The sequence below is a fragment of the Triticum urartu genome, chromosome 1A (genome assembly GCF_056163025.1).
Source record: "Triticum urartu cultivar PI428250 chromosome 1A, HENAU_Tu73, whole genome shotgun sequence".
Classification (NCBI taxonomy): domain Eukaryota; kingdom Viridiplantae; phylum Streptophyta; class Magnoliopsida; order Poales; family Poaceae; genus Triticum; species Triticum urartu.
In genome coordinates, this window is record NC_141873.1 from 27812545 (window position 1) to 27827376 (window position 14832).

The window sequence follows — 14832 nt, forward strand, 5'->3', positions numbered from 1 at the left end:
GATACCAGGAAAGTATGTCAACATATATTTAGAGGGCAATTAAAGTATACATGTTTACATCTAGACCGGTCTATGAAACTCATACAGATAAATTTAAATTATTTTTAAAGGGAAGTACCATCCGACTAATGTTGGCACAAAAATCTAAAGGTACTTTGAGATGTAGAGTTCTGTATGACATTTCCTTTTATGTGGTTTCATTTTTCACAGCTACATGCTTCTCCTTCAAATATTAGTTCACCTGTGCCTTTAACTCTATATATGGGAATAAACATTTTGTTTCATGATAACAGATCAACATGGACGGCGAGTTCCAGCGAGACAACAATCTTGTGCACAATGATCTTGACGTCTTCATGACAACTGAACAAAACCACCTATTCCAGAAAAACCATGATGAGGAGATATATGGTCTGCTTGGAGGCACTGCCAATGCGGGAAAGATTGATAATGCCAGCGATGTTGCTGCAGACAAAGGAAACAACGACGGAGAGACCCATAGTGAGCATAGGATGGAGACAAGGCGCGGCAATTATCACCGTCTCCGCAGAGAACAAATCCAACAACTTGAAGCGTACAATACATACTCAATCAATGTTTCTTACCTATCGAAGATGATGTGTACTAATCTATTTTCATTAATGTCATATCTAGTGTCTTCCGGGAATCCCCTTATCCAGATGAGAAACTCCGGAAGACCCTCAGCAAGAGGCTTGGCATGAGTGCCCAACAGGTCAAATTTTGGTTCCAAAACCATCGCAGCTCCAGTAAGGTACATACTATTCTTTTCCATGGTGAATTACATGAGATTTCGCCACATGGGCCAGGTTCGACACACAGTTATGCAAGCTTTGCAGAAAATTAGTATAAGCTCCAGCGAACATAGTATCATTGTTTTTCATCTGACCTCACAATGTAATGGGCAAGGCTTTTTGGTACTCTTTCCCCACAGAGCGAGATTTAAAAAGAAATAAAATTTCAAGTTTATAAGATTCAAAAATATCTGAAAATAAACACACAAGTATATAGTGTGTGTAAACTTTCATATTGAAGTACATTTTGACGTGAGTTGTACAAAAGAATCATGTACTTTTATACTGAATAGTACATGTTCTAGACATACATTGTTTTGTTATTTTGTATAACTCGCTCAAAAATGTATTTCGCCACAAAACTTCACAAACAAGTAGTATTCATCCATAGGTATGTGCATATTGTTTTCTTGATTTTTTCTAAATCAAATAATATTATTTTGGAATTTTTAAAATTTGAGTCCATGGAGCTCGAGCTCCATTAGCGATTTCTGCTATGTACTACTATACTACCCTCATGACCATGGTGTCATACTCTTATAATAACCACTGAAATGATGCATACATGAAATAAATAAATGCAGGGCAAGACGCTGAGGCAGGAGGCCAGCAATCTTCAGTTAGAGAAGCAGATGCTAAAATCAGAAAGGCAAGCCATCATATCGGCTATGCAAAATAGCACTTGCCTCAAATGCAGAGGGACAATTGTACAAACTCAGGATACATCAGAGCGCCAGCGCTTGTTCATGGAGAATCTGAAGCTCAAGGAAGAACTTCTGCTTGCCACCAAACATCTTAAAGAGGGTCTCCAGCAAAATAGCATGTGGCCCGTATTGACCTGCAAATAACTACGCCGTCTTTGGTGTTCCCCAACGTTAATTCTGTCATCTGAACCCTGTTTTTGCTTGATTCCTCAGCTTGCAAATAATGTGCCTTGTTGTTGTGTGCATGTACACAACTTGGCCGCTTATTTATTTCTTTCTGTAGGCTGTCATGGTTGCTTCGTGGGATGGCACGAGATTTATCAATCATGGCAGCAATGTAGGGGTTGTGGAGTGAGTGGCTTTGGGATGGCACTGCCGTGAAGCTCAGTCCAACGCCCATCTTTATATCTTTCAGTTTGTATCCAAACAGCTCAAGTTGAGTCAAATTAATTAGAAAAGAAGAAGCATAAAACCAGCAAATTGGATGTCATGCCAGAATTTTCTGTGTCTTCATACATATCGCCTCATAAGTGTTTCATTTATTGAGATACCTTTGTTAGTGGTCCTTTTTTGCGACGAAAAGTAGTGTGTGAGCATTGATCACGTTCTGGAGCCTTGCTGGAAGTGGATCACAGTTGACATCCACCTCACAGACACCCTGGAGCGTGCAGCTGTAGAGTCATGCGTGGAGCAGGATGACGAGGACCTTTAGCGGGCAACAAGTAGTGCAATATTTCATGAAGGAGTTCTTGGGATCCTCTCCTGTTTCTGATGGCCATGCAAAGGAATTATGCCAAGTGGTTTTCCTGAACATTGTAGTGTGCAATTTGCATCTTCCTGGCGCATCTATAATGATATGTTCAGGCATCAGTAGATGTTCAGGCATCAGTAGTTCCATGAAGGAGATGGGAGTAGGACTACATACTCCTGGAATGAGGGCGACGGGGCGGGCGACAGGGTGGACGCCCGTGCATGCGGCCGCGATGGCGCCGGCCCCCGCCGGTGATCAACAGCACGTCGGCGGGCGGTTTTGGGCGCTAGCCGATTCCGACGACGACGACGTAGACGACGATGGGGATGCATCCCCGGCAGAGTCGCCGCCCTCACCGACACCTTCGGATCTTATTTGTGAATTTTTCCATTAAGGCGCGCATAGGTCTTCACGCGGGCGAGAAGAACGAGAGGATTCGACGCGTTGTTCATCGGAGGACGGCGGCGTCGGCGCTCAGACCTTGGAATGGCCCCTTACCTAAGGTGAGTCTTCCGAATCTTACGCTATTCGATATGATTAGGCCGGAGTCGTGGATTACTGTAAAGAAGAGGAAGCATGCGAGGCGGATCGACGTTTTACAGGCACCGGCGGCGCCTGTGTTGGCCGTGCCGGCGACCGGGATCTCGGAGATGAGATCGATGCGTTTGAAACGCTTACTGGGCTGCGCTGGGCCGGCTCGGAGGGAGCTTGGTCCCTGAGGAGATGGGCCAGGGTCAGATGGGTATGAGACCCATGCTGTACCAGATCATACTCCTGCCCGTATCGCTATCGCATGCACGTACGCGGGCGATCGATCTTCTATCCTTCGAGCGCCGTCTCCTGCTGGTACTAGGGTTCATAGGCGTGGCACCCGAGGTTTCCCGGTGTGTGGTGATTGCCGGGCAAGGAGGATCCGGCCTCTCCTAGACATGGCCGGACGCGGGGCTGCGCTGCCGCCTGCCAAGAAGATGGCCTCATCCGCTCCTGCTGGACGGGGCGGGGTGGCTCCGTCGCCGGCGGCGGGTGCCGGGCGTGGAGCCCTCGCGCCGCTTGGCCAGAGGCCGCCGGCGGGCGGGGGTGTTCCGCCGGGGCAACTGCCCATGCAAACACCGGCTGGTAGGGGCGGGCTGAGGCCTCCGGCGCCGGGTGCGGTGCCTACTGCTCAGCCGGCCGCGGGTCGTGGTGGGCCTCGGCCCCAAGCGCCGGGCGTGGCCGGTGTGGCTGCTGCTGGCCGGGGTGTTGCTGCTCTTGGGGTTGCGTCGAAGCCTGCGGGCGGTCAGCCTCGGGCCGCGCCTCCACCTCACTTCGTCGTGAGGCCAGCTCAAAACCGGTCGGGACCGACACAGACGAGGCAGAATTCAATCTCTAAAGAGTCCCATGCTCCGCCCCTAGGCCAGTGGGGGGACGATGGGTATGATGCGTATGGAGATGGACAACATTGTGGTTCCTCTTCCACGGGAGGAGGTCGTGGTTATGCCTGGCAGAGTGAAGGGTCTACTGAGAAACCATTCCTCGGTCCTCCAGGTGGATTTGTAGAGGGAGCCTCAGGTCCGGACCACCGCCAGAGAGGTGGCTACCGCGGACATCGTGGTGGTCGGGGTGGTGGCCGTGGGAGGTGTCGCCGACAGCCTCCGCCTCCGGCTTTTGTTGACCATGCGGCGTCAGCAGTGGAGATCGATCATGCTCAGTCCACGGATCTCCCTACCCAGGCGATGGATGTGGTGACGGCCCTGGCCAATGTTGAGGTCCCTGCGACTAGGAATGTGGATGAGGCTACTAACAGGTCTGATGCAGAGAGGGAGGCCAAGTGGGCGCCTAAGAAGGAAAGGATGCTTTGCTACCATTGTGCTGAGTGCGTGGCGGAGCTGTGTGAGTCGTGTGGCAAGCCAGCACATGCATCGGGGGATTGCCCGTTATTGCGTGACCAGGCTCCGGCTCTGACAATGTATGGAGTATATTGTGCGGAGCTGATGTTCTTTGAGTCCCCGGCCACGAGAGAGATTCCGGAGGAGACACAAAGCTTGACCACCGGGGTTGTGAAAGCTACCCAGGGTGAGGTAACTGAGGCTCAGATTGTGCGGAGGCTTCAGGAGCTGGCACCGGGAGAACAGCAAGCAAGTTGCTGCTCAGGAGAAGAAACCCAAGTCTGGACCTAAGCCTGAAACTGAGTGCTTCTACTGCAAGCAGACTGGTCACTGGAAGTGGAACTACCCCAAGTATTTGGCGGATAAGAAGGATGGCAAGGTGAACAAAGGTATATGTGATATACATGTTATTGATGTGTACCTTACTAGAGCTCGCAGTAGCACCTAGGTATTTGATACTGGTTCTGTTGCTAATATTTGCAACTCGAAACAGGGACTACGGATTAAGCGAACACTAGCAAAGGACGAGGTGACGATGCGCGTGGGAAATGGTTCCAAAGTCGATGTGATCGCGGTCGGCACGCTACCTCTACATCTACCTTCGGGATTAGTATTAGACCTAAATAATTGTTATTTGGTGCCAGCGTTGAGCATGAACATTATATCTGGATCTTGTTTGATGCGAGACGGTTATTCATTTAAATCAGAGAATAATGGTTGTTCTATTTATATGAGTAATATCTTTTATGGTCATGCACCCTTGAAAAGTGGTCTATTTTTGATGAATCTCGATAGTAGTGATACACATATTCATAATGTTGAAACCAAAAGATGTAGAGTTGATAATGATAGTGCAACTTATTTGTGGCACTGCAGTTTATGTCATATCGGTGTAAAGCGCATGAAGAAACTCCATACTGATGGACTTTTGGAACCACTTGATTATGAATCACTTGGTACTTGCGAACCATGCCTCATGGGCAAAATGACTAAAACGCCGTTCTCCGGTACTATGGAGAGAGCAACAGATTTGTTGGAAATCACACATACAGATGTATGTGGTCCGATGAATGTTGAGGCTCGTGGAGGATATCGTTATTTTCTCACCTTCACAGATGATTTAAGCAGATATGGGTATATCTACTTAATGAAGCATAAGTCTGAAACGTTTGAAAAGTTCAAAGAATTTCAGAGTGAAGTTGAAAATCATCGTAACAAGAAAATAAAGTTTCTACGATCTGATCGTGGAGGATAATATTTGAGTTACGAGTTTGGTCTACATTTGAAACAATGCAGAATAGTTTCGCAACTCACGCCACCCGGAGCACCACAGCGTAATGGTGTGTCCGAATGTCATAATTGTACTTTACTTGATATGGTGCGATCTATGATGTCTCTTACAGATTTACCGCTATCGTTTTGGGGTTATGCTTTAGAGACGGCCGCATTCACGTTAAATAGGGCACCATCAAAATCCGTTGAGACGACACCTTATGAACTGTGGTTTGGAAAGAAACCAAAGTTGTCGTTTCTTAAAGTTTGGGGCTGTGATGCTTATGTGAATAAGCTTCAACCTGATAAGCTCGAACCCAAATCGGAGAAATGTGTCTTCATAGGATACCCAAAGGAGACTGTTGGGTACACCTTCTATCACAGATCCGAAGGCAAGACATTCGTTGCTAAGAATGGATCCTTTCTAGAGAAGGAGTTTCTCTCGAAAGAAGTGAGTGGGAGGAAAGTAGAACTTGATGAGGTAACTGTGCCTGCTCCCTTATTGGAAAGTAGTACATCACAGAAACAGGTTTCTGTGACACCTAAACCAATTAGTGCGGAAGTTAATGATGATGATCATAGAACTTCAGATCAAGTTGCTACTGAACCTCGTAGATCAAACAGAGTAAGATCCGCACCAGAGTGGTACGGTAATCCTATTCTGGAAGTCATGCTACTAGATCATGATGAACCTACGAACTATGAAGAAGCAATGGTGAGCCCAGATTCCGCAAAATGGCTTGAAGCCATGAAATCTGAGATGGGATCCATGTATGAGAACAAAGTGTGGACTTTGGTTGACTTGCCCGATGATCGGCAAGCAGTTGAGAATAAATGGATCTTCAAGAAGAAGACTGACGCTGACGGTAATGTTACTGTCTACAAAGCTCGACTTGTTGCAAAAGGTTTTCGACAAGTTCAAGGGATTGACTACGATGAGACCTTCTCACCCGTAGCGATGCTTAAGTCTGTCCGAATCATGTTAGCAATTGCCGCATTTTATGATTATGAAATTTGGCAAATGGATGTCAAAACTGCATTCCTGAATGGATTTCTCGAAGAAGAGTTGTATATGATGCAACCAGAAGGTTTTGTCGATCCAAAGGGAGCTAACAAAGTGTGCAAGCTCCAGCGATCCATTTATGGACTGGTGCAAGCCTCTCGGAGTTGGAATAAATGCTTTGATAGTGTGATCAAAGCATTTGGTTTTATACAAACTTTCGGAGAAGCCTGTATTTACAAGAAAGTGAGTGGGAGCTCTGTAGCATTTCTGATATTATATGTGGGTGACATATTACTGATTGGAAATGATATAGAATTTCTGGATAGCATAAAGGGATACTTGAATAAGAGTTTTGAATGAAAGACCTCGGTGAAGCTACTTACATATTGGGCATTAAGATCTATAGAGATAGATCAAGACGCTTAATTGGACTTTCACAAAGCACATACCTTGACAAAGTTTTGAAGAAGTTCAAAATGGATCAAGCAAAGAAAGGGTTCTTGCCTGTGTTACATGGTGTGAAGTTGAGTAAGACTCAATGCCCGACCACTGCAGAAGATAGAGAGAAAATAAAAGATGTTCCCTATGCTTCAACCATAGGCTCAATCATGTATGCAATGCTGTGTACTAGACCTGATGTGTGCCTTGCTATAAGTCTAGCAGGGAGGTACCAAAGTAATCCAGGAGTGGATCACTGGACAGCGGTCAAGAACATCCTGAAGTACCTGAAAAGGACTAAGGATATGTTTCTCGTTTATGGAGGTGACAAAGAGCTCATCGTAAATGGTTACGTTGCTGCAAGCTTTGACACTGATCCGGACGATTCTAAATCGCAAACCGGATACGTGTTTACATTAAACGGTGGAGCTGTCAGTTGGTGCAGTTCTAAACAAAGCGTCGTGGCGGGATCTACGTGTGAAGCGGAGTACATAGCTGCTTCGGAAGCAGCAAATGAAGGAGTCTGGATGAAGGAGTTCATATCCGATCTAGGTGTCATACCTAGTGCATCGGGTCCAATGAAAATCTTTTGTGACAATACTCGAGCAACTGCCTTAGTGAAGGAATCCAGATTTCACAAGAGAACCAAGCACATCAAGAGACGCTTCAATTCCATCCGGGATCTAGTCCAGGTGGGAGACATAGAAATTTGCAAGATACATACGGATCTGAATGTTGCAGACCCGTTGACTAAGCCTCTTCCACGAGCAAAACATGATCAGCACCAAGGCTCCATGGGTGTTAGAATCATTACTGTGTAATCTAGATTATTGGCTCTAGTGCAAGTGGGAGACTGAAGGAAACATTCCCTAGAGGCAATAATAAAGTTATTATTTATTTCCTTATATCATGATAAATGTTTATTATTCATGCTAGAATTGTATTAACCGGAAACATAATACATGTGTGAATACATAGACAAACAGAGTGTCACTAGTATGCCTCTACTTGACTAGCTCGTTGATCAAAGATGGTTAAGTTTCCTAGCCATAGACATGAGTTGTCATTTGATTAACGGGATCACATCATTAGGAGAATGATGTGATTGACATGACCCATTCTGTTAGCTTAGCACCCGATAGTTTAGTATGTTGCTATTGCTTTCTTCATGACTTATACATGTTCCTATGACTATGAGATTATGCAACTCCCGTTTACCGGTGGAACACTTTGTGTGCTACCAAACGTCACAACGTAATTGGGTGATTATAAAGGTGCTCTACAGGTGTCTCCGAAGGTACTTGTTGGGTTGGCGTATTTCGAGATTAGGATTTGTCACTCCGAATGTCAGAGAGGTATCTTTGGGCCCTCTCGGTAATGCACATCACCTAAGCCTTGCAAGCATTGCAACTAATGAGTTAGTTGTGGGATGATGTATTACGGAACGATTAAAGAGACTTGCCGGTAACGAGATTGAACTAGGGATTGAGATACCGACGATCGAATCTCTGGCAAGTAACATACCGATGACAAAGGGAACAACGTATGTTGTTATGCGGTCTGACCGATAAAGATCTTCGTAGAATATGTAGGAGCCAATATGAGCATCCAGGTTCCGCTATTTGTTATTGACCGGAGACGTGTCTCGGTCATTGTCTACATTGTTCTCGAACCCGTAGGGTCCGCACGCTTAAGGTTTCGATGACATTTATATTATGAGTTTATAAGTTTTGATGTACCGAAGGTTGTTCGGAGTCCCGGATGTGATCACGGACATGACGAGGAGTCTCGAAATGGTCGAGACATAAAGATCGATATATTGGACGGCTATATTCGGACACCGGAAGTGTTCCGAGTGATTTCGGAGAAAACCGGAGTGACGGAGGGTTACCGGAACCCCCCGGGGAAGTCTTGGGCCTTAGTGGGCCTGAGGGGAGAGAGAGGGCAGCAGCCCAGGAGGTGGCGCACCCCCTCCCATGGGGAGTCCGAATTGGACTAGGGGAGGGGGCGCGGCCCCTCTTTCCCTCTCCCTCTCCCTCTCTTTCCTTCCCCCCTCTCTCTTCCTAGTTGGACTAGGAAAGGGGAGTCCTACTCCTACTAGGAGGAGGACTCCCCCTCCTTGGCGCGCCCCAAGGGCCGGCCGGCCTCCCCCCTTGCTCCTTTATATACGGGGGCAGGGGGGCACCTCTAGACACACAAGTTGATCTTCGTGATCGTTCTCTTAGCCGTGTGCGGTGCCCCCCCTCCACGATAATCCTCGATAATATTGTAGCGGTGCTTAGGCGAAGCCCTGCGACGGTAGAACATCAAGATCGTCACCCACGCTGTCTTGGTGACGGAACTCATCCCCGACACTTTGCTGGATCAGAGTCCGGGGATCGTCGTCGAGCTGAACGTGTGCTAAAACTCGGAGGTGCCGTAGTTTCGGTGCTTGATCGGTCGGCCCGTGAAGACGTACGACTACATCAACCGCGTTGTCATAACGCTTCCGCTGTCAGTCTACGAGGGTACGTAGACAACACTCTCCCCTCTCGTTGCTATGCATCACCATGATCTTGCGTGTGCGTAGGATTTTTTTTGAAATTACTACGTTCCCCAACAGAGCATGTGTTTGCTTCTACTTCCCTCGCTTCACCTGTGGTCGACGTTCTGGAGATGATGACTGCGTCCGAGTTGGGGCTTGGGGGTGGGGGGTCGGGGCAGGTGTTCTCGGCCTCTCCCGTCCCTTTTTCGTCACCGGTGATGCCGTTCACGGAGGCGTCGGCAGGTGCTGCGAGAGGTGGTCCGACGCAGGCGGCCTCGGCTATCTCGTCCTCGGTCGTGGCGACGGTGCCTGCGCTTCCAGTGGCGCTGGGGGGGGGGAGGGTTCGGGGCAGGTGGCCCTGGCTCCTCCTTCTTCTTCGGCGGTCAGGAGGACCACGTCTCCGACGATGCCGGCACGCCACTCAGCACCGAGGGGTGGGGCGGGAGGAGGGCTCGAGCAGGCGGCCCCCACCCGCCTCTCTCCCGACTCGCCCGTGGCACAGGGCCTCGGTGTGGGTCACTTCTCCGTGCGGCATGGGAGCCCTCAGTCGCCTCCTCCAGTGACCTTGGTTGACCCTTTGCGGGATTCAGCGCGAGGCTTTACTAGGGAGGAGGTCGTTGCTTTCGGCGGGATCCCTGACCCGGTCTCGGCGGGGAGACGGATGAGTGCTCGCATTCAGGAGCTTCTGGAGGTTGATGACATGCAGCAGAGGTGCGCTATGAGGGCGGCCAAGCTACATGATGCTGAGATCTCTACTAGTATGTCCGTCAACATATCTAATTCTTTATTGCATTTTTCTAATGAGGAGATTATAAATAATGCAAACCAATTAGGAGTTTCACTAGGAGCTACTGATAGTGAAATTTCCAATTCGGTGAATGATCTTTTAGATTTGGAGGCGGAGCGGGCCTTAGAGACAATTCGTAATCTCACAGCGGTAAAACCCATGAATGATGATGAGATTGATGCGTTAGGGGTCAGAGTGCTGGATAATCTGTGAGCGGATCTAGCACCATCCAACCATGAGTCTGAGGACGATGATGTGCCTCTCGATGATGCAGTTGTTAGTACCGCTGAGCCCGGTTATGAGGACCGGGGAACAGAACCTAGTAAACCAAAGCGCAAGTGGAAACGGAAGATTTATCCCGATTCTGCAGTTCGTAGGAGTGCTAGGATTTGGACCACCAAAAAATTTCATGATGAACTGTGAAAGGAATCTTTTGGAATAGCAGAGGTCTAAAGGACTTGGCTAAAAGAAGGTTTCTGGCTGAGGCATCTTTGGAGCATCATTTAGATTTTATTGCTCTATCGGAAACTGGTCGAGCTAACTTTGCGCCCTAGTTTCTTTCCTCCCTTGTGGGTGGTGTTGATTTCGATTGGCATTGTCTCCCCCCGCGAGGAAGATCGGGTGGTATCTTGCTGGGTGTGAGATGCTATTCGCTTGAAGTCCGAAGTGTAGTGATGGGCGACTTCGCGGTTAAGTTTCAAGTCAGGTCTAAAGTAGATGGTTTCAACTGGGCTTTGGTGGCGGTTTATGGTGCCGCACAGCCCGAGCTTAAACTGGAGTTTCTGGCGGACCTTGTTCGAATCTGTGGGTCAGAGCAGCTTCCAATTTTAGATGGGGGTGATTTCAATATCATTAGGAGGAGAGAGGAGAAGAATAATGATAACTTTGACGGCAGGTGGTCGTTTATGTTCAGTACCATTATTGAAAGCTTGGATCTGAGGGAGATAGAGCTTTCTGGTAGAAAGTTTACCTGGGCTAATGCTTTGCCAAACCCGACTTACGAAAAGCTTTATCGAGTTCTCACGAGCGTGGAATGGGAATAGAAGTTCCCTCTTGTAACGGTTCAAGCACTCTCGCGGGGCATATCCGATCACACAACCTTGTTCATGGACTCTGGGGAGCTGAACCACTTGGGGAACAAAAACACCTTTTCATTCGAGATGGCCTGGTTCGGACGCGAAGGTTTCTTGGACCTGATTGCCAGGGAATGGGCTAAGGGTGCAGGAGGGAGGACTTCGGTCGAGCGTTGGCAGAATAAGATTAGGAATTTGAGAAGTTTCTTACGGGGTTGGGCTAAGCACCTTAGCGGGGTGTATAAGATTGAAAAGGAGAGGCTCCTTTCTCTTATACAGGCTCTAGACATAAAGGCCGAATCCACGATTTTGCTGCCACCTGATCTTCCAGTTAAATCTGAGGCGGAGAAGAGGTTGAAAGAACTTCTCCACAAAGAAGAATTGAAGTGGGCATTGCGGGCTAAGGTCCGCAAAGTGGTCCAAGGGGACGCGAATACTCAATTCTTTCACTTGATTGCTAATGGTAAGCATAGAAAGAAGAGGATTTTTCAACTTGAACAAGATGAGGGCACTATTTTAGGACAGGACAACCTAAAAACCTATATAACCGAGTATTATAGGCAGTTGTTTGGACCGTCGGAGGATAGCTGTGTGTCCCTCGATGAGTCAAGGACTGAGGATGTGCCTCAACTTTCGGCTGCTAATAATGATATTCTGGTTGCCCCGTTCTCAGAGAAGGAGGTGTTTGATGCTATTGCACAGATGAAAAACAATAAGGCTCCCGGACCGGATGGTTTCCCGGTTGAGTTCTACAAAAATTGCTGGCACATTATTAAGTGGGATTTGCTACCTATGTTTCATGATCTGTTCTCTGGACACCTTCAATTATTTCACTTGAACTTTGGAACTATCACACTGCTTCCTAGGAAAACGGATGCTGTGAGAATTGAGCAGTTCAGGCCGATCTGCCTTCTCAATGTTCGTTTCAAAATTTTCACCAAGGTCGGGACTAACAGGCTCACACAGATTGCGCATTCTGTGGTGCAACAATCCCAAACTGCTTTCATGCCGGACCGAAACATCCTTGAAGGGGTGGTCGTCCTTCATGAAACGCTCCATGAAATCCATTCAAAAAAAATTAGATGGCGTAATTTTAAGGTGGATTTCGAGAAAGCGTACGATAAGGTCAAATGGCCATTCCTCCAACAGGCATTGCATATGAAAGGTTTTGATGAAGCCTGGCGCCGCCAGGTTGAATCATTTACGCAAAAAGGTAGTCTGGGAATTAAACTGAATGACGATATTGGTCATTACTTCCAGACACATAAAGGCCTAAGACAAGGAGATCCGATGTCCCCTATCCTGTTTAACATTGTGGTTGATATGTTAGCAATTTTGATAGGAAGGGCTAAGGAGAATGGTCAAGTAGGTGGCTTGGTACCTCATCTTGTTGATGGAGGTGTATCCATCCTTCAGTACGCTGATGATACAATCATCTTTATGGAGCATGACTTGGCCAAGGCGAGAAATATGAAGCTGGTGTTATGCCTTTTCGAACAATTGACCAGGTTAAAGATTAATTTTCATAAGAGCGAGTTTTTCGGCTTTGGTAGAGCCAAGGACGAACAGGACGCTTATAGGCAATTGTTTGGGTGCGAGTTGTGGGAGTTACCTTTCTCTTACTTAGGTATACCGATCCACCAACGTAAGCTGACAAACAGAGAATGGAAGTGCATCGAAGACCGATTTGAGAAGAAAATGAGTTGCTGGAAGGGCAAGCTCATGTCATATGGTGGCCGATTAATTCTGATAAATTCGGTACTCACGAGTATGCATATGTTTCTCTTATCGTTCTTTGAAGTCCCAGTTGGTGTCAGGAAAAGACTGGACTTTTACCGATCGCGTTTCTTTTGGCAGGGTGATGAACTAAAAAGAAAATACCGGCTAGCTAAATGGGATATCATCTGTAGACCGAAAGACCAAGGGGGTCTTGGGATTGAGAATCTTGAAGTTAAGAACAAATGTCTTCTTAGTAAGTGGCTGTGGAAGCTGTCTTCTGAGACTAATGCCACGTGGGCGCAAATCCTTCGTAGCAAGTACTGCCAGACAAAAACTTTGTCCCAGGTAATAGTTAGGCCGACCGACTCGCCTTTCCGGAGAGGACTGATGAAAGTCAAACAGTTCGTTTTTAATAGGACAAACTTTATTATTGGCAAAGGTGCTAGTACGCGTTTCTGTGAGGATACTTGGCTTGGAGAGTCACCCTTGGCCATTCAATATCCGTCTTTATATCGTATTGTTCAACGACGTGAGGTGTTCGTTGCAACGGTTTTTCAATCTATCCCCCTTAATATTCAGTTCAGACGGTCGCTAGCGGGCAATCGTTGGGAAGCATGGCTCCGTCTAGTTAGGAGACTGATGGAGGTTCAGCTTTCTCAACAACCCGATGAATTACGCCGGAAGTTGACTAGGTCTGGAGTATTCATAGTTAAATCAATGTATATTGATGTTATTAATTCATCCTCCATTCCTACCTCCAAGCATGTTTGGGATGTTAAAGTGCCTTTGAAAATAAAAGTGTTTATGTGGTTTGTCCATAAACAAGTTATTTTAACCAAGGACAACTTGATAAAGCGTAATTGGATAGGACCTACTAGGTGTAGTTTCTGTGATCGGGATGAGACGATCAAACACCTCTTTTTTGATTGCCCGTTGGCCAAAGTTCTATGGCGGACGGTCTACATTGCTTTTATGATTACTCCGCCGAATTCTGTCAACACGTTATTTGGGACATGGCTTAATGGGATTGAGCATGACTTAGCGAGACATATTCGTGTTGGAGTTTGCGCTTTGCTGTGGACTATCTAGAATTGCAGAAATGATTTGGTTTTTAATAGAATATCACATATTCACTTTTTGCAGGTTATTTTCCGAGCCACGGCGCTGATCCGTTCGTGGTCGCTACTCACTCTGACGGAGGCCAGGGAGCATTTGGTTACTGGATCTGTCCGCTGAGAGATTGTAGCTCGGGATATCTTCAACCGGTTTGGATGGCGGTCATGTAATAGGATAGGCAATTAGTTTACCTATCTATCTTTAGCCAGCTGGTTGTGGCGTCTTTAACTTGGCTAGTTGGTGTTTCTAGCCTTTTTGGCTCTGTGTGGGCTTTCTTTTATGTTTTTTCAGTTGGAGACTTTGGAACCTTGTTGGAACCTTTTTATTTGGTTAATAAGATGGCTGTATGCATCACTCTGATGCAGAGGCCGGGGAGCCCCCCCCCCCCCCTCGAAAAAATCAGTAGTTACATTGACCTAGAAGTTTGATCAGTTTATGCCGCATCAGCCCTTTCAGAAACACGGCGAATGGCCAAAATGGCTCAACCATTTAAATGAGCAAACATAGACACAATGAACACCTATTGTTGCATCTAATATATATAAAAAGTACTTTACGGGTTCACCAGAAAAAAGAGAAATAAGCTAAAATTACCACAAAAATCAGAAACATCCGACCATTTATTTAATAGTCTTAAATTTATAGCCATTAGATAAGATTTAGGTGAAATATTGACCCACCATTGCCATTACTAATGAAAAACGTTTCATACATCATTGCCATTATTATATTAGAAAAAAAAGGAGCTAGCGTGGGACGTTAGGATTC

The 14832-nt window shown here is 46.8% G+C and overlaps 1 protein-coding gene across 1 annotated transcript; it reads left to right on the plus strand.

Annotated features, from left to right (window-relative positions):
- The first annotated feature begins 299 nt into the window (after positions 1-299).
- On the plus strand, positions 300-1688 carry LOC125532610 (homeobox-leucine zipper protein ROC5-like). Its single transcript, XM_048696610.2, has 3 exons — positions 300-574; positions 655-772; positions 1397-1688. Exons 1-3 carry the CDS (start codon positions 300-302, stop codon positions 1658-1660), a joined length of 657 nt encoding a protein of 218 aa, XP_048552567.1. The 3' UTR covers positions 1661-1688.
- Positions 1689-14832: the final 13144 nt, after the last annotated feature.